Raw genomic sequence first — 20,088 nt, 5'->3', positions numbered from 1 at the left:
TTTTCCTTTAGTTCAGTTTGAGATAAAAGAAGCAACAGGCAAGGAAAAAAAAAAAACAAAATAGAAATCACAATTCACAGCTTCAGGACTGTCCTCTCTCCAGAAGGACCTGGGAGTGAGATGGCTGGAACCCCCGCAGCCAGCACGATCACAGTGAACACAGCAGGAGCACAAGCCCAGAGCCTCCAGGGCTCCCGGCCCAGTTCTTGCAGGGCCAGAGACTCTGGACTAGATGAGCCTGAGCCCCCAACTCTTGTCGCCCACCTCTGAGCCTTTACCTTCTTTTTTAGGATGACTCTCTGCGTCTTTGGGGACACATCCAAGACGAGTTCTGCACAGGTAACTGCCTTGTGGGAAGCCACGGGCCTTCCTTTGCCCTCCTGCAAACTAAGATGAAATAAATGAGTGCACATGTATACACATGTATACACACACACACACACACACACACACACACACACACGAGCAATGCATAAACCTCTATTAACAAACAAAAAAGTTGACTGCTGTCATCTCAGTACTTAGCAAACTGAAGGAAGAAGAGAACCCAAGCTATACAGAAGAAACTCTGTCTCAAAACAGACAAACAAACCAACAGAAACCATGAAGAAAAGGCCTGACAGGACACAGGAATAGAGCCACTCTTAGCCCTACAAGTTAGGACTCACTGGTGAACACAAAACTCTGGCATTTTCCCTCTCCTCATAATTTCAGTGGCACAAAATCAAGACATGAAACGACGGTCATGAATCTTTGGTGGGGGGCAGGGAAAACCCAAGGTAGGTGTCCAAGGGCAAAGCCACGCTCTGCTCTGCCAAACAGAGCATCAGCATCACCGTACTCCCAAGTCTTGGCAAGAAATGGAATCCTTTTAAGAGGAAAAGAATCCAGAGGGCCAATAGTCAGTCACCTTCCCCCAATTCAAACCTGTGGTGCTTCCCTGTGGCTTAAAAATCCCAAGCGTTATGGATTGCTGGCGCAGCTCGGGTGTTTATTATAATATTATTATTTGTGTGGGATGTTGTGGGTTGTATGTAAATGGTCGGGTAAATGCAACTGTATGCGTGCATTGGAGGCCCAGAGAGCAACATTGGGTGTCTGCCTCTACCACTCGACTCCTCATTATTTGAGACAGGGTCACCACTGGACCTGGGCCTCACTGTTTCAGTTAGGTTAGCTGGCAGGCAAGACCTAGGACGTGCCCAACTCTGCCCACAGTGCTGGGGTTGTGAGCACCGGCCACCACACTTAGCTTCCCATCTGAGAGTCGGAATCCAAACTCGGGAACTTACGCTTGTGAATAAAGAGCTGTGCCCACTGAGCCCTTCTCAGCTTCTCACTTTAGAACACATGCATAACGCTCGAATGATGTTTAATTTAGATCACTTGCCTGTTTGCATCAACCCTTAACATTACAAAAGTACTGATGAGTTCGGTTAATAATTAGTCATCTGGACATCAAAAGCATATGTGACAAAAGCAAAACAAAATTCAACAAATTAGATTTCACTGAAATTAAAAAAAATTGTCCTTTAAATAATACCTTCAAAAAAAAAAAAGTCACAGTCAACCCATAGCATGGGAAATCAAACTGCAAAGCTGAGATGCCTGCTGACTGACTGACTGACAAACAGACAGACAGGCACACAGGCAGCAAGTACACAGCACAGAGCACTTCTCAGACTCATGCAGACTGAACACGTTTCATAAAATCAGGGTCACAAAAATGTGGCTGAACCCAAAGCATGACACTAAGTGAAAGATGCCAGCCAAAGAAGGTCACCGGGGTGACCCAGACTCAGGGACTACCCAGTTAGCCAAGCCTACAGGAACAGAAAGGAGATTAGAGGTCACTGAGGTCAGGGTAGAGGAGTGGAAGATAGTGCCAGGGGAGGCTCTTTTAGGAACAGCAAAATGACGATCATGATGACAACCGCAACAACAGTGTACTAAATGCCACTACCTATTCAGTTTGAAATGGTTAATTTTCTGTGACATGAATCTGACCTCAATAAAAATAAAAATTAAAAAAAAACTTTTCTTTCTTCTGAGAATGCACACCAATAGCATTCGGTAGCCCCCAAAACTGGTTCCAAGTCCTAGCACCCAAACAGGGCCTGGGCTTCCAAGAGCTTCTCTCCCTCCCTGCTCCCGACCCTCACCCTCTTGGGCCACCATAGGACTCTCCCTTCAGGGCTCAGCAGCTGAGGGAACTTACAGAAACCAGAGCAAAAGGGGCTTACAACCAGACAGAACTGGTTTCTCAGGCACTAACCCTTAAGAAGGTTACATTGGTCAGTGCCATAGGAACAGCCCACAAACAAACCTTATTAGCCAATGTCAAGACAAACACCATAGGAATTCAAGATCCAGGAAGAGACTTATCAATTGTTCAGGCTAGGCTCAGCCCCTGCGGGAAGCCCTTAAAGGAAAAGTTGCTGCTACCCTACAGGGGTTGGGGGTAGGAAAGGCAGAGGCAGGCAGATCTCTGAGTTTGAGGCCAGCCTGGTCTACAGAGCAAATTCTAGGACACCCAGGACTGTTACACAAAGAAACCCTCTCGGAGACGGGGTGGGGTGGGGGGGTATTGTTTACAGATGAGAATGTGGACTAGACTCTCAAGGGAAAACCTGGGCTTGGAGTTTAGTAAAGAAAGCATTGGCTGTGACTTGTCTCCTCAGAAACTATTTAAACTTTAAAAACCAGTGAATAGTTAAAAGATTCTGCTTTGCATGAACTATAATTAAGTCCAGAATTACCCGGAGAACGTGTACGTGGCAGCAATGTAAATGAAATTTTCGTAGTACAACTGTCGGTTATTCTGGAAGTCATTCATGTTGCAGCTGATCTCCGAGGAGCCTGCCCCCTTAACAGTCAATGTGATGAAGGGTGGGAGGGTGGGCTCATCCCAGGCATAATCCAGTGATGTCATGGGCTTCACTTCAGTCCGCAGCCTGGGTTCAGCTACGCCATGCTGAGTGAAGACAACAGGAACCTAGAGGGCAGAGGACTTTGTTCAGGGCAGTTTCCTGGAAAGTGAGCCAGCCAGACAGAGGTGGACGCTCCCATCGTCCCAGTGACAGGACAAGGCAAGGACCACAGGCAACCGGAAACAGAGTGCCTGGCAGCTCAAACTGTGACTGCAGCTCCAGGAAAAGCCATAAGTGAACTTTGTAGGTGCCGATACATAATATACACACATAAATAAAAATGCAAAAACAATCCATCTTAAGACACTTTGCCAAAATATCCAAGGCAGCAATTCCATTGCTCCCTGTGAATGTCTGAATACGGGAAGAATGGGGATCTGGACACTGGTTCTAAAAAGTCTTATATTCTAAGACACATAACTTGAAGGAGTAATTTAAAATGAATCTTATGGGTCAGGGAGTTGCTCAGCAGATAAAGGTACATGTTGCCAAGCTTAATGGCCTGAGTTTGATCCCCCAGGAACCACATACTGGAAGAAAACCAACACCTGAACCATGGTCTTTGGCCTTAACATGTCTGTGGCATTCACACACACACAAAATAAAAGACAGAATCTCATAATTTCCACTTAACATTTAGAAGTATAAAAATGTGCCAGGTTATGGTAGCACCCACCTTTAATCCCAGCACTCTAGAGGTAGAGGCAGGCAGGATCTCTGAGTTCGAGGCCGACCTTGTCTACAAAAGCTAAGTCTAGAACAGGCTTCAAAGCTACAGAGAAACCCTGTCCTGAAAAACAAAAAACAAAACGAAACAACAACAACAAAATGCTAGCTGTAATTGAGCAACAGCAGTGGACCCACTCAGCTCTTCCTGAGTGGCCTGATCCCTTTCTCTGCCTGCACAGCATGTCTACAGGGAGCACCGTGACAACCAAATTCTTAGTCAAAAAGAAGTTTTCGGGGCAGAAAATTTACTTCAACCTGGATGAGGCAGCTTAGTGACCATCATAATCGGCAGATGTGGCTGGAAAGATGGCTCAGTGGTTAAAGCACTTGTTCTTCCAGAGGACCTGGGATCGATTCCCAGTACTCACATGGCGACTCACAATTATCTATAACTCCAGTTCCAGGGGAATCTAATGCCCTCTTCTCTCTCTGAAGATACCAGGCATACTTGGTGCATACATGTACATGCAGACAAAATGCTCAGACACATGAAATAAATTAGGACATCTAAAAATAATAATACCAGTTGAAACACCTCTTCAGAGTTGGGGCTTCAGGGTCACAAAGCTCCAGTGAGTGTCACGTGTGCACCGTACCACAGTCTTCCACCCTGCCCCACGTGAGCAGCCAGCCCTCCTCATAAGTGCGCAGTACCTTGGAAAAGTTGTCAATTCTGAAAGGAGGCGGTAACTGGTCTGTGTCACTAAAGGAGATCCTGTATGTAGCTCCTCGGAGAGTAATTTCCACTCGGAGGAAGAAGCATTTCCCCAGGGTGTCCCTGCAGGACAAGGAGCAAAGGCCACATTAAAAGGAGACAGGCTGAAGAGATGGCTAGGTGGAGAGAGCTACAACTCTGGTTCCAGGAGCACCTGATGTCTTCTGAGTTCCAAGGGCACCAGGAACCCATTCAATACATAAACATGCATGCACTCAAACACACATGCACATAAAACAAAAATAAATCTTAAAAAAAAGTGGGGGGACAGACTGTGGTCCCTTGGCTCCTCATTTACAACATTGTGCACACATATACAAGGATGCTGGCAGCTGCAGCCCACTGCATGGTCCCTGAGCAAACTTAGGACGTAGGAGGACTAGAGAGACGGCTCGGCAGGTAGGAAACATATGGCTCGTGAAAAACCAGAGCTAAGTCCCAACACCTACATTAAGAGGCTCACAACCACCTATAACTCCAGGTCCAGGGGATCTAACGACTACTTTGGGTCTCCTCAGACACAAGCACTCACACCACACATACCCACACACGTGCATGCACATAATTAAAGTTTTAATTTAGAAAGTAGAAACTGTTAACAGCAAAAAGTGGTGATTTCCTAATCATCTCTTCAGGTGATATTCTTTTACGAAGACCTGTGAAAGGAAAGAATATTCCTTTCAGACATTCAAGGTCATTCTCAAGTACACACTGAGTTCTAGGTCAGCCTGGGCTACATGAGACCCTGGGGAAAGAAGTACACGTGTTCTATTTTGTGTTTACGAGCACTGTATTTAGATATATTAACTAGAGGAAAGAAAAACCTAGTTTTACAGAAAATATCAATTAACAAATGAAGAAATTTTTAAAGATTACCATTTCAAATCCCTTACATAACAATTTCAGTTTTGTAAATAGTTTGGGGACACAGAATATTGGACTGCCAATGCTGCCTCAACAGGTTAGTCCTCTTCATGAAGATGGAAAGGAAATTTTTGCAGCAGAGAGAGAAGGTGGGCACCACGAAAGCCAAGTGATGATCAAACCAAACCAGTAACAAGATTAATGTGCCACAGCCCTTCTGATGCGACTCTAGAGGAACAATTCACACAAAGGGCTGACCTGACCTACACACAGGACACTGGCATCCAAATGCAGAAAAGAGCACATCCTACAAGACCACAGCAGCAACTGGCAAACAAACACCACTGGCTCACAACCAAGAAGAGACAGCTGGGTCGACTCTCCACTGCAGCACATAAAAGCATCAGCAGCTGCATTGGACAAGTGACCACTGACGGGATCCCAGCTCAGAGAGAGTGCACTGCGGTGAAGGAGAGCATGCCAATTCACCCAGGCTGTGACAGAGACTGCATGGTGCTCTACTAAATTCCTTGTGAGTGTATTGATGGTATCATAGTTATGGTATTACTATTTGTTTTAAAAACAAAGGTATTTCCCTAGATACACATGATACCATTGTTTGTGGTAGGTGCTGGATTTAATACAGCTCAAGTATCACGATGACCTGGACTTTCTTTCCAATGGTTCAGCAAAGTGCACTCACGTGTGCTCAACCCCAGAGCAGGTGTGGGAAAAGGGGAGGGACAGAAGTGGGGAGGGGAGAGATGGAAGAGTTCCCTGTACTGCTCCTGGGACTTCTCATTCAAATTGTTTCCAGATGAAAAATTGGGGAAAGGAAAAGCAATGGGTGGGTGGCACCGGTCACTCGGTAGCTTAGATTACACACTAAAGCCATTTTTAAAGGATTAAAACTAGGCATACAGTCACCACTTTCCCTTTTACCCCATCCTCACCTTTATAAAGTAATCAGCTTTAATCTCAGCCTAATGAATGGCTCCCAACAGCATGTTTATTTTAGCAGAAATAGAAAAAAAAAAAACCCACAAAATTCCTATGGATCTCAAGAATTCTGAAGAAAAGAGCCACCAAAACGAAACTGAAGGTCTCCCATGGCCTCACTTCAAAAGGTACTATGAAGCTACAGCAACCAATACTAGTACTAGGCACGCAGACAGGCCAGTGAGTGAACAGGAACCCCAGAAACAAACCCTTGTGTGTACGGCCAAATGCCTCCCAACAACCAATGCCACTGGAGAAGCAGAACATCCACAGGCCAAGAAGTGGCTCCTCCCAGTTATACCACACAAGGGTTAACTCAAAGCCGACCAGACCCAAAAGAGTTGAGATTATAAAACCCTTAAGCAAACAAAGGAAAACAGCCTCATGGCACTGGATTTGACAACTGTTTCTGCAATGCATTATCAAAAGCAACCAAAGAAGCAATAAACTGGATTCAACAACAAAGAGATTCTCATAGAAGGCAATCAGCAGCAGGTAAAGGCAGAAGAGCAGATGTGCAGATCACATCCCTGGTTGGGGCTAACATCCAAAAGGAACAACAACCAGCTCAAATAACCCAATACAAAAGTGGGCAAGGATCCGATGAAGACAAACAGGCTCATGAAATGATCATTAGAGAACTGTGAGCCAGTGCCATAGTGAGGGCAGGGGCTGAGCTCAGGAGCAAAGTACCTGCTGTCATTTATGAGAACTTGGCGGCTCAATACCCAGTAGCCCAGAGACAGCCCACAGTGAGATTCCCTGCTCACTGCTATTGAAATAGCTACTACAGACATCACCAACAGCAAATGCTAAGCTTGGTAAAGTGGAGAAACTGCAGCCCCCAGGCACAGCTCACAGGAAAATAAAATGCTATAATCCTAACAAAACACAGCATAGCACACTCTTGAAAGATTAAAAATGATAAAGCCAATGACCTATACCTGTGACCTATGTCTACAATCCTGGCCACTGAGGAGGCTGAAGTGGGGAGACTGTTGGAGTTCTCAGTTCAAGACTAGACTAAACAACACAGTAAGACCTTGTATTAAAGAAAAAAATTAGAAATAAAACAGCTGACATGGTGGTACACACCTTTAATTCAATAACTCAGAAGGCAGAGGGGCAAACAGATCTCCATGAGTTCAAGGTCAGCCTAGTCTATATAGCAAATTTCAGGCCAGCCAAGGCTGCAGAGAAGACCCTATCCCAAAAAAACAAATAAAGCCTGGCGGTGGTGGTGCACTAGGGAGGTAGAGGCAGGCGGATCTCTGTGAGTTCGAGACCAGCTTGGTCTACAAGAGCTAGTTCCAGGACAGGCTCCAAAACCACAGAGAAACCTTGTTTCGAAAAACCAAAAAAAAAATAAAAAATAAAAAAATAAATTTAAAAATCATATTATCCAATAATTATATTCCTGGATCTACACACTAAAGAATTGAAACCAGGGTCTGGAGTGCACATGCGCACACCTGTGTTCACAGTAGGAACCAAAAGGTGGAAGCATCATTAGGTGGACAAACAAAATGGGAACAGACATGAGATGCTATTCAGCCTTAAAAAAGAAGAAAATGCTAACCCATGCCACATGGATAAACATAAAGGATATTATCCTAAGTAAAATAGGATAGTCATGAGAAGATAAGTATTGTACATCTCCACTCATATATTGTCGAGTAATCAAATTTCTAGATACACCATGTAGAATGGGTACTGCCAAGGCTGGGGCAAGGGAAACAGTAATTTAATTGGTGTAGAGTCTGAGTTTTACAGGACATGCTCTAGGCTCTGTGTGCATGGATATGAATGTGCACTGGCTGCTCAAGAGTGTGCAGCAATGTGTGCACTGGCTAGTCAAGGCAGGGTGGCAGGGGAGAGTCACAAAGGTCCCTGTGTTCACAGAAAAGCACAAGGGAAACCAGGAATGTAAAACCCAGAGGGTTGGGGCTGGAGAGATGGCTCAGTGGTTAAGAGCACCGGCTGCTCTTCCAGAGGTCCTGAGTTCAATTCCCAGCAACCATATGGTGGCTCACAACCATCTGTAATGAGATCTGGTGCCCTCTTCCGGCGTGTGGGCATACACGGAGGCAGAATGTTGTATACATAATAAATAAGTAAATCTTTAAAAAAAAAAAACACAGAGGGTTGTTCCTTCAAAGGGAGGGATGCATAACTTGTTATCTACCTTGAAAGCTGGGGGCTGATAGTAGCCTGGTGACCTTTGTACTATCTGTGAGGCTGAGATCACACTGGATCCCCCACCCCAGATCCTTATCATGAGCTTGCCAATCTACAGAACCCATCTTTATGGAAGGTGTCACATGTTCTTTATAGAATTTCAATATAGTCATATATTAAGTTTTATTGTCCAAATGGACTGAGTTGATTATCACCAGGAAAATTTTCAAGAAATTGTGCTATGGTTAAATATGCCTAAAATAAACTACTTGGAAGTAGTCTGAACTAACACCAGCTAAGTCATATTGAACAGAACAACCTTCTTGCCTCCCACTCTGCTGGTTTAGGGGTTGCAGAGACCCCTGCATGTGTGCAGCAATGAGAATATGCACTGATTGTTTGAGGGCACAATCAAAAAAGGTGATCACTGTAGCCAAGAAGTTTAAAGTCAAGCTGGACAATCAAGCAAAAAATAACCTTCAGTCTCAAGAAAACAAAACCCTAAAAATTGTTGTTGATGATGGGGCTAAGAATGTGTTCAACGGCAGTAACTGCTTAGCATGTGCAAAGCCCAAGGTTCAACCGCAAAAAAATATAACAATAACAATAAAGCATTTGAAAGGAAGGAAATTAAGTCATCCTGAGCTAGCTGAGGCTGAATTTGGTTGATTTTTCTAACAAGGACCTGAGGTTCACTGGATTGAGCAAATAAGATGTGTTTAGATTTGTCAACTTGACACAAACAAAAATAACCTGGAAAGAAAGTTTGATTGATGGATTGTCTCAACATCAGGTTGGTCTGTGGCTCTGTCGGGGACTGTCTTAATTTAGTTAATCAATATGAGAAGACCTAATCTATGGTGGTAGCACCATTCCCTAGGCAAAGTATCCTGAGCTGTATGACATTGGGGAAATGGATTAAAGTACATCTAATAAACAAGTGAGCATGCATGCATTCATTTCTTTCTCTCTGCTCATACGTGACTAGCCGTTTGGGGTATCAGCCTTGACTCCTCCGCTATGTTGGATTATAAACTAAAAGCATAAACTGAAATAAACCCTTTTCTCCCCCAAGTTGAGATTTTTTTTCTTTTTCTTTTTCTTTTTTTTTTTTTTTTGGTGGTTGTGGGGGGTATCAGGATATTTTTTATCATGGTAACAGAAATGAAACAAGACAGAAGAACATTCAAATGCAAAAGAATAAACAGGATAGTTACCACCAGTAGCACCACCTGAACACAAACAGCAATAGAGTTAGTTATAGGCAGTCACTCTGGACTTCACACACCATAAGACCAGAGAACTGTATTCGTCACTTAAAGCTGCTAACATCTTCTATAACTCATCTGATCAAAATGCTGCCATTTCCTTGGGGTTTTACAAGTTCTGAGAACTCAATCTGAGCTCGATCAAGCCTCAAACTCACCTCATGTTGATATGGAAGGAATTATTCTTGTTGACTTCAAAGCCTCCAGACCAAATGCAATTGGGAACGTCCATCAGCCTGACACATAACAGCTGGTCGTAGTCATTGCGTGGCCAGTGGAACACCACACTGGAACCAGGCAAGGTGGAAATGTAGCCATTAGGGTTGGATGTTCCCTAAAACACACAGATCCGGGCTTTAGTCACATTACTCAAAACCTGAGCAAGTCACATACAATTCTTGCTGAGTTCCTACCCTCAGCCTTATCCTACACAAGAGCTGCTGGGTCACTCATGTCATAAAACACAGTCTTGATGAGAAGCGAGCCTCGATTTTAAAAACAAACTCTAGCCATTCTTCAAAGCAAACTGCTTACCTGTCCCCGGGCAAATTCCCTTTGTGCAAATGCAAGCTTGTGAGATGATTTATTATCCAACAGGTAACGGGGGGCAAAGATGACCATACAAGTGTCAATATAGAGACCTCGGCCTTTCTTGACATCAATACCTACAAATGACAAGAACCATTTCATTGATTAATTATGACTGAAAATTCTTGTTCTGACAAAAATAAGTAGCCTTCATAATTCCTTAGTTCCTGTGAGCAAACACGTATGTCATCTGGAGTAGGTATGAAGCCCTTCAAGAATGGAATGGAAATATTAGCTCCTCACAATGTTTAATTCCTTTTAGAAAGCCCTGGGGGTGGGTGGCGAGATGGCTCAGTGGGTAAAGACAACCTGATTTTGATCCCTCAAACCCACATTGCTCACTCCTATTAGTTGTCCCCTGACCTCTACACAATGTACCATGGCATACATGCATGCATACAAAAAATAAGTAAATGTTTTAAAAATCTCAGGGTTTCCCCTGTATACACCACTATAATAACAGCTAAGACACATGGATGTTTTGGTTGTATATAGCTTAGTTTTCTGTTTATGAAACTAATCATTTAGACAACTCCACGCTACAATGATGCTTATACTTGGGACCCAAACTCCCCCTGCCAAGAGATCTGCCTTTGATAAATGGAATCCTCCAACTACTTAGTTGGATTCTACACCACTCTGAACTCAATTAAGTACTCTATCTAGAATCTTCTCTAGTAATTTTAGTCTACTATCCAATAATCCAACTCATAAGCAATGCTAGGATTTATTTATTCATTAAAAAATAGGTCTTCCCCACTTACTACAAACTGGAAACATATATATACATTCATAAAACACCCAGTGAGAAAGAAATCTCAAACCAACTAGTTTCACATAAAGACAAATGAAGTCACACTGAGTCACCTTGTAAAATCTGATGACAATTTTAAAAACTACAACACTCAGCAGGATGACTCACTCATTCGCTATGACAATAAATACAAGAAATAAGTTCAAAGCTCTGTGCTGAGTTCTGGATATATAATAATTAAAAATACTTATACCCAAAGTAATAAAAATAGCAGTCGTAATGCTTATCGACCCCTTCATATAGGTTAGGCCCTCTGTTAAGGCTTTACACTTAATTTTCACAACATCCCTCTGGAATAAGGGTATTAGTCACTTCTGCTGCACTAAGGCATGGGAAGTGGAGTCACGTGATTTAGGTCATGCAGCTACAGACAAGGCTAGGAGGTCAGCCTAGGCTCCTAGTGAGAGTCAGCACCCCTCCCAGTTACAGGTACCAACCTAAGGACCCCTAGCGTGCTTCAATTGGCCTGAGAGATCAGCTGAGATAAAAAGACTGAGCAGTCTCTGGAGACTGTCTCTGGAATTCTTACCTAAGATACCACGTGTCTCAAGAGTGTTGGGAAACCCCCACACACTTTTCTTCTGGGACAAGAAGAAAAGCTTAAGTTGCCAGAAACCAACAGTGTCAGCGTCAGCAGATCTTACTAATAAGAAATCCACTTCAAAAGCTGGCCCAGAGCAGCACAGACACCCTGCTTCTGGGAAAAGGTGATCTTTCTATTTCCCTTCTATCCTAGTTTACACCCTGGCAGACCTTGATGAATTTAGCTGAGATCAAAATGCACAAAAATCCTTCTTTTTCAAGGTGCATATCCCGGCTTTTCTGCTGGGGATTGCCTTGACAACGCACACACAAATGTCACAAAGCCGAAGACTTTTAAGATCCTATCTTGGCCCATTCCTTTTGTCCCTTCACTTGGAAGAAGGACAGAATTCAGATGACAGGCCTATAAGGAACACAGGTTTACAGACACTGCCAGGTTACACATGCGTTCACAATTTACACCTGCATCCACGACTACATACGCATGTACATTACACATGTGCTCAGTGCTCTAATTGCTTGTCTGCCACAACTCTGTGGCTCTCAGCAAGAGTTGTGCTAAAAGAAGTAACTTTGAGCCCAGTGGTGGTGGTGCATGTCTTTAATCCCAGAACTCGGGAGGCAGAGGCAGGCGGATCTCTGTGAATTCGAAGCCAGCCTGGTCTACAAGAGCTAGTTCTAGGACAGGCTCCAAAGCTACAGAGAAACCCTGTCTTGGAAAACAAAAAACAACAACAACAAAAGAGAAGGAGGAGAAGGAGGAGGAGGAGGAGGAGGAGGAGGAGGAGGAGGAGGAGGAGGAGGAGAAGGAGGAGGAGGAGGAGGAGGAAGAGGAGGAGGAGGAGGAGGAAGAGGAGGAGGAGGAAGAGGAGGAGGAGGAGGAGGAAGAGGAGGAAGAGGAGGAAGAGGAGGAGGAGGAGGAGGAGGAAGAAGAAGAAGAAGAAGAAGAAGAAGAAGAAGAAGAAGAAGAAACAACTTTGTTTCTCTCCCTTCCCTAATCTGTCCGAAATACAGATTTCAGTTAACCTGGGTAGCTGGTTTTGAAAAATAAATTATGCACAAGTCGGGCCACCAGAAGGCCCCACCCACTCGAGGGGTGGAGAAGACAAATGTGAGTAGAATGCTCTCTTAGCTCAAATAAAGCTGGTTCCTTTGAGAAATTTTTATGTCCACTGTAAGGAAGAAGTTTTAATGTGAGTAGGAACACAAACCCAGGATGGGAGCATGAAACAAATTCAGGTTAAATTAACTGAAAAGGAAACTATGCTTGAACAATTCTCCTGTTAAGAAATCCTCAAGCAGGGCAGCCAAGCTGACTCAGCAACTAAAGGCGCTTGCCTCCAAGACTGATAACCTCAGTTCAATTTCCATGATCCGCACAATGAAAGGAAAGAATCAGCTCCGGCACACTGTCCTCTGATGTGCATACCTGTGCATAACACATGTCTACACACACGTGCGCATGCACACACATGCACACATTCGCACACATTCACACACATTCACACACACACACACAAAATAATTGAATACTTTTTAAAAAGAACTCAGGACTAAACTACCCCATTCTCTGTAGGATTCTGGGTAAATTTGTACCATCATGGTTCTTCCTCCTACAACATGACTGTCTAGACCAAAACCAACACTGTACAACATTCCAGCGAATCCTGCAACCTCTTCTGGCCTCCTTGGGCAGGACCCAGAACCAGGCAGTTTTAGGCTAAACATGGCTGTAAAGTCCCTGGAAATGATTTACTACAAGGCCACACTGCTAACATACAAAACATGGGGAATACTTATATCTCATTGACCCTGAGCCTTTAGGAAATGCTTCACTCAACTGGGTATAGAATCCTCCCTGACACACCCACGAAGACGAGTAGGGGGCGTGGCATCCCCAAGTACATTTTACTGTATTTTTTGCCTCGGATTCACACAGCGCTGTCCTCCCATCTCTGCCCCAGGCCTCCTGTCCACATCTGGACTGTCACTTCTTACCTGCTTGTGGTTTCTAAGTTTGAATTAATGTGTGGGAACACCACAGGATGGGAGTGCTCTAGGTGTTTCTCTTATTCCCCTGAAAAAAGGTGTTTCATAGAACATATCTATAGAGATATTAATCTAGCATTCAGAGAAGAGATATAGGACCACCATCAAATCAGAAAACCTGTACTTGCTGCCAGGTCAACATGCATGGCTGGTTTACTCATGCAGGCCTAGGGTCTTTGGCCAATGGTACCAGTCCGCCCTCAGTCCCAAACATAACCCACCAATGTTGTAGATGAGCCCCGGGCGGTTTCCTTGCTGGATGACTTTCAAAGCTCGGACACCACTGCCACCATCCAGGGAGAAGCCCTGGCACCAGCCCGGCATGCCTTCTGGATGAATCCCTCTTCCGATTCGCATGGTGCAGCTATGATGGGTAAAAAAGCAAACATGTACACATCCATCCACGACAGATTCCGAGTGAGGAAACACGGGGGCTGCCACCCACTTAGGTCTTTCACACCGACTCTCAACCCTCCCTCCTGTGGACCCCTAGCACAGTGAGACAGTTGACTCCAAAGGCAGCCACAGCACAGCAGTGGGTGAAAGATTGAGAACTGCAGCTAAGCATTTTGGGAGGAAACACTAGAATTCTCTATAAACCTACCACATGCTACAATCTCTACCATTCCCTTAAAATCCGAAGATTCAAGAAACGCCCTGAGAACACACTGTAAAGCGAGGCAGCTGAGGGAGGTCTTTCTGACAAGTATGAACACAACAGTAGAGCACTGGATGGGGCTTGAGTCTCATCAGGAAACAAAGACTCCAGGGTGTGTGTTTCAGCTCTGCCAGTAAAAAACAAGGTGCCTTAGTTTCCTCACAAGATTTGATAGTATTTCCTCCCCTCACTGAACCACTGGAGGCCAAGGAGAATGCAATGAGATGGTCTACAGGAAACCGGTCAGGAAGTGTGACTGCCACGTGTAAACCAAACCGTGACAAATGCCAACTCTTAGACCTCAGACTGCCACGAGAGAGAAACGGCTAGATATCCGGCTGCGTCTCCTCCAACAGCCAGAACTCTGAAAAACTGTAACCTTACACTAGACTCAGGCTGGCCGTGATAAACACATCGTATCCATGGGAAAGCACTGGGGCCACCTAACAGTGTTGACTGGAGTGACCTGGGGCTGCCTGGCGGTGTCCACCAGAGAACACTGGAGCACATTCCTGAGAGGTTTCAGCAGTGTCCTACAGTTGGAGGTGAGAAACATAGGACACGCCCATTTTCTTTAGATTGGGGCTCTAAACGCCTAAGGAAAACTGAATGCCAAAAACAACAAAAGTGAATTAATGTCCCTATGTGCCTTAAAAAGACACCTTGCTAAACCTCACAAGTGCTTCCCCACTCCAGACCTCCACGAATTTTAAGATGGAGCAACAGCACACTTGGGGTCTCAAAACCTCACACAAACAATCTCAGCAGGATTCTAAGACTGCCGAGGACAATCCTTCTCCTCCCTAATCCACCTCTCCAGGTCTCAAAACTGCTAGCAGAGAGAAATGGCAGTAAAAAGAGGAGGATGCCCAATCTCTCTTCCCTGGCACAGTTACAAATAAAAGTCCTACTTCAATAAAATAAAACTACCTTTCATTGCAAACTCACAAATGGTTTATTCTCAGTATCAAGTAACATATAACTTGGGGTTAAAAAAAAAATGCCATTAAGTCAGGGCTCCACTGCTGCCAAGTCAGGCCTGTGGCCTACAGGACAGTGCTACGTACACAGGTAGATGCTAGCCTTGCTGATTTCTTCCCCACTAGCTCACTGGCCTTCCCATCCATAGTCACACTCACAGGTTTGGCTGCTCTTTGTCAGCATAGCAGAAGAGGAGAGGGCTCAGGCTCCGGGCCAACTCATGCTCCTCAAACTGGCCTGCAGCATCTGTCTTTGCATTGTCCTGTCTGAAGATCAGTGGTAACCCTTTAGGAAGGAGGGAAAAGTTTATAACGTTCCCACCCAGTCTCCCAGGGAAATATGCAAACAGCAAAAGGGGGAAACCACCTCAAGGGAAGCAGGGAAGGGAGTTCCAGCCCACTGTCTACAGAAACCTAAATGGGCAGCTTGACTCCAGTCAGACAGACAGTAGGGACGACTAGGCAGATTGGACTGCTAAGGTAATGTCTGCACTGGCTCCAGTCAGTCAGCTGACAAAGGCATCCAAACGCCCAAGTCAAAGGTCTACCTGGATGGTCTCCGGGTATACCTGTTTTGTTGATTAGCCAATATGGCGCGGAAATGAAGATCTTTAAGGACCCTTCTGCGCGACATGCAATGCGGATGGTAAGGTTGAGCTGCCGCCGGTTGACGTCATAGAGTCGCATTCTGACCATGTAGTTCTGGGTCCCAGGGGGGATGAGCAATTCTTTACAGAGTGGGAAGTTCTCCAGTGACACCCCTAAAGGGACAAGACATCAATTTTCTGGACTTGCACTTGAGTTTGTCAAAAACAGCCAATAATAAACTAAACTGGAGTCCTTTATAGAGAAATCACTGAGATCTACGTGGTAGAAACCTCAAGGCCACTTTCATCTCGTTGGATAGGAATAAATATGAAGCAAACCAGAGCCCAAGAGACACATTAGGAAGTCTGTGCTGTAGAATATTATTTTAAGTAGGCAAAGGTGTGTTACATTTATGTTGCAGAATATTACTTTAGCTGTGTAAAAGTGTGTTACTTTTGTTTATGCTGCATGATTTTAATTATGTAAAGATAATGTTGCACTTTTCCACCTTGCCTGCCTAAGGCACCTGATTGGCCTAATAAAAACCTGAACAGTTAATAGCTAGACAGGAAAAAGGACAGGTGGGGCTGGCGGGCAGACAGAATAAATAGGAGGAGAAATGTAGGCTCAAACAGAAGAGAAGAGGAGGAAGGAAGGGGAGTGGGAAAAATACATAGTTCAATTAAAAAAGAGAAAGAAGGAAACAAAAAGGGACAGGTACAGGGCAGGTAGCCAGGCAGATGCCACCAGCCACAGAGAGGCAAAGAAAGTAAGATACACAGAAGCGTGTAAAAAGCTCCAAGACAAAAAGATACAAAAAGAAAGGTAAGAGCTAGTCAGAAACAAGTTAGGCTGAGATCCACCTGCCTCTATCCTTCCCAAGTGCTGAGATTAAAGGTATGTGCACCACCTCCTGAAGTTTACTATTCCAATCATAGAGTTCCTTGAAGGCCCCAAAAAAGTTACGGTTAGTGACGTCTGCTTGGTGTTTGAAACGCAGCTGTTCTCTACCCTGACCCGTACAAATGAAAGTTAAGGAGCAATAAACATTGCAACCTCGATCTCTGCATCAATAAAACGGGTCAAATAAGTGCTGCTATAAGGATTACATGAGAGCACAGGTAAAGAGCCTGACTTCGGACATTTGCCTCTTCCCATTCTACAGCTAGGAATACGCATAGCTGAAAAGATGCAATTACTCCCTATACCCACACACAAGGGCTCTGTTGACTACTGCATGGCGAAGTCCTTGGCTCTGAGTCAATTCACTGAGATATCTCATGCAACTTTCTTTCTCCAAGGGGCTCGGAACGCTCACAAAATACTCCCTGGTATTTTTCACGATGTTACTATAAATGTTGCTAGGGCAGCCTTACCCAGTTCGATATTCTGGGACGTATCAGCCGTGGGGAGGGCTGCCTCTTTGCCAGGTTTCAGGGTCCCATTAATTGGCATTCCTTTCACATAGAAGTCAAGCTCACAAGGCAGCAAGTTGCAGATGACCACTGTTGGTAGGAGATATATGGTATGCCCAGGCTGTCTGAAAATCTGTTTTGCACTGTCAGAAAATATGTTTGAGGGCATGTAATCTGGATAATTCTCTTTCTTTATGGCTACACAAAACCTGTGAAGACAAAACAGTATGGAAAAAAAAATAAAATGTCATCCTGAATTAAGAACTGGAATTTGTTTCTCCTTAGCCAAATAACATTACAACATTTCGAGTCAGCCAGATAGCTGCAACCTTTAATGAAAATACATGGACTGAGATATGACACACAGTAAAATGTATAGGTTTTGAATTCTGGGGCTTAATTGGCATCAGCCATTACATGCTCCTGTGTGACCATCACTCCATACAAGCTAAAGACTAAAGGGCAATCAGCCATTATTTGTTCCTGTGACACCATCACTCCATACAAGCTAAAGACTAATGAGCATCGGCCATTATATGCTCCTGTTACATTCAAAATATTTTCTAATTTCCTTTGTAATTTCTCCTTTGACCCAAGGGTTATTATAAGTACAGTTTAATTCCCAAATACACAAGGTTTGTCTAGGTATCTTATTGCTGTTGATTTGATCCAATTCTATTATTAGGATATGTATTCTGCATGATTTCAATTTTTAAATATTTATTGATCTTAATCTTATGGCCCAAGAGAAGGCCTCTCTTAAAGAATGTTCCACTCAGAACATTGCAGAGGAAAAGCCAATGCCCAGGCACCCATCCCAGAAGCATACACACCTGAAGAACCGGCTTTTCTCTGTGTCCATGGAATGGCACTCCCGTTTGCTGCTGCTGACCTCTGCGGTCTTCACTACGTTGGTCCAGTGAATGGGAGCCTTACAGAAAAACACACCCAGTCCTTTGGGTCGGGCCTGCAGCCTCCAAGAAGTGAGGTGTAGAGGCACAGCAAATGAGTCCCCTGGCATGATAGCGGGAAGCACCACTGGTTCTGTCACAGGAATAAGGGATTTAGCAGTTGCAGGAGATGGTCCCCACCTCAAGGCTTACTATGTACTGACTGCATGGGGACGGACAGTCACAATAACAGTAGAGAAGACCTAGTTCTACACCATCTGAACGTACTGTCAGGAGCTGAGGGACTGTCCAACCGTAGTTCCATTGGTGTCTCCAGTCTGTTCTTTACAATGAGGGCAGATCGAACCGTGATTACTTTCCGAGCACTGCCTTCCATTGTGACAGCAAATACCACCCGCACAGGTGGGAGCGAAGAGAACTGGGAAAGAGAGAAAGAAAATAACTGTGCATCTGGAAACACAGAGTTTGTGAATTCCAGAGTGTAAGAAGTCTGGAGCACTTTGTCACCAAAGCTTTTCAGTGAGTTATTCTCCACCCCAAACCTATTTCACCTCTAAAGTGAACAAGCAGGCCATAAATATTGCTAAATACGAATACTATTATAAAAGAGGCAGGACTGCTTGGTATGGTGGCACATACCCTTAATCCTAGCACTCAGAGGCAGAGGGCACGCAGATCTCTGTGAGTTCAAGGCCAGCCTGGTCTACAAGAGTTAGTTTCAAGACAGGCTCTAAAGCTACAGAGAAATCCTGTCTCGAAAACCCCAAAACAAAAAAAAAAAATAAAATAAAAAAAGCCAGAGATAACTCAGTGGTTAAGAGCAGTGGCCACTGTTCCAGAGGAACCAGGTTCAATTCCCAGCACCCACATGGCAGCTCACATCTGTAACTCCAGTTCTAGGAGAGCTGCCCTCTTCTAGCCTCCTCAGGAACAAGATATTTACATGGCACACTTACATATACACAAGCAAACACACATATAAATTACTTAAAAAAGAAAATAAATCTTTCTTTAAATCATCAACTTTTAAAATGTCTATAAAATAATCTATACAGATATAACACCACAAAGTATGTCCCAAGAGAAACCACCAAGGCTGGAGGTATCCGGGCTCAGCAGTGGGGTATTTGTGTAGCATGCAGGAGACCCTGGCTTCAATCCTTAGGTCCACAGAGAAAGGGAGGGAGGGTTAGGCCCAGGACTCCAGATATAAAGAACTTCAACTGAAATAGTGCTAATAACCTATTCAACTTTCCAAATTTCCTATGAATTAGTAAAAACAAAAAGAGGCTGCAAGCCCTCATTAAAAAACAAAACAAAAGTGTAGACAAGACTTGTTTTCAGCTATCCTGAGGAAATAAGAACAGTCACCTGAAGACTTGTTTTCAGCTATCCTGAGGAAATAAGAACAGTCACCTGAAGACTTGTTTTCAGCTATCCTGAGGAACTAAGAACAGTCACCTGAAGACTTGTTTTCAGCTATCCTGAGGAAATAAGAACAGTCACCTGAAGACTTGTTTTCAGCTATCCTGAGGAAATAAGAACAGTCACCTGAAGCAGCTGATATCAGAGACACTGAGGTTGGACCCTGCAAGGCACTAAATGGTTTCCCTCGCATGGCATCTCCCTCCCAAAGTGAGGCTGAGAAAGCATTCCCTAAACACTAACAAGGGGCTGGTCCTACCCAGACACACACACAGAGACAGAAAGAAGTCTGCAGAGGCTTCGACCTGTCTGTGAAAAGTACAGTGTGCAGGAAAGTTCTGTGTTTTGGGGACATTCCTCAGCAATGTGTGACTTTTTCTCAGTGTGACTCTCGTGATGACAAAAAAACCTAGTATTGTGTTCAAGAACTTTAA

The 20,088-nt window shown here is 44.3% G+C and overlaps 1 protein-coding gene across 1 annotated transcript in view; it reads right to left on the bottom strand.

The window, feature by feature from the left end:
* The window catches only part of LOC121441724 (vacuolar protein sorting-associated protein 13D-like), a 226,987-nt gene that overhangs the window by 107,133 nt on the left and 99,766 nt on the right, over positions 1–20,088 (bottom strand). The window contains exons 45-55 of the mRNA XM_041642967.1: positions 18,497–18,647; positions 18,152–18,362; positions 17,280–17,527; positions 15,885–16,076; positions 15,475–15,601; positions 13,899–14,041; positions 10,218–10,348; positions 9,842–10,017; positions 4,314–4,437; positions 2,760–2,995; positions 279–387 (exon numbers count right to left, since the gene is read on the bottom strand). Coding sequence (XP_041498901.1) covers positions 279–387; positions 2,760–2,995; positions 4,314–4,437; positions 9,842–10,017; positions 10,218–10,348; positions 13,899–14,041; positions 15,475–15,601; positions 15,885–16,076; positions 17,280–17,527; positions 18,152–18,362; positions 18,497–18,647 — 1,848 coding nt within the window. The remainder of the gene's footprint in view (positions 1–278; positions 388–2,759; positions 2,996–4,313; positions 4,438–9,841; positions 10,018–10,217; positions 10,349–13,898; positions 14,042–15,474; positions 15,602–15,884; positions 16,077–17,279; positions 17,528–18,151; positions 18,363–18,496; positions 18,648–20,088) is intronic.

This window comes from Microtus oregoni, unplaced genomic scaffold (genome assembly GCF_018167655.1).
Source record: "Microtus oregoni isolate MIOR12 unplaced genomic scaffold, Mior012 000081F_ref0000091, whole genome shotgun sequence".
NCBI classification, from domain to species: domain Eukaryota; kingdom Metazoa; phylum Chordata; class Mammalia; order Rodentia; family Cricetidae; genus Microtus; species Microtus oregoni.
The sequence above is the reverse complement of the archived record's forward strand: the minus strand, read 5'-3'. Positions and strand labels throughout refer to the sequence as shown.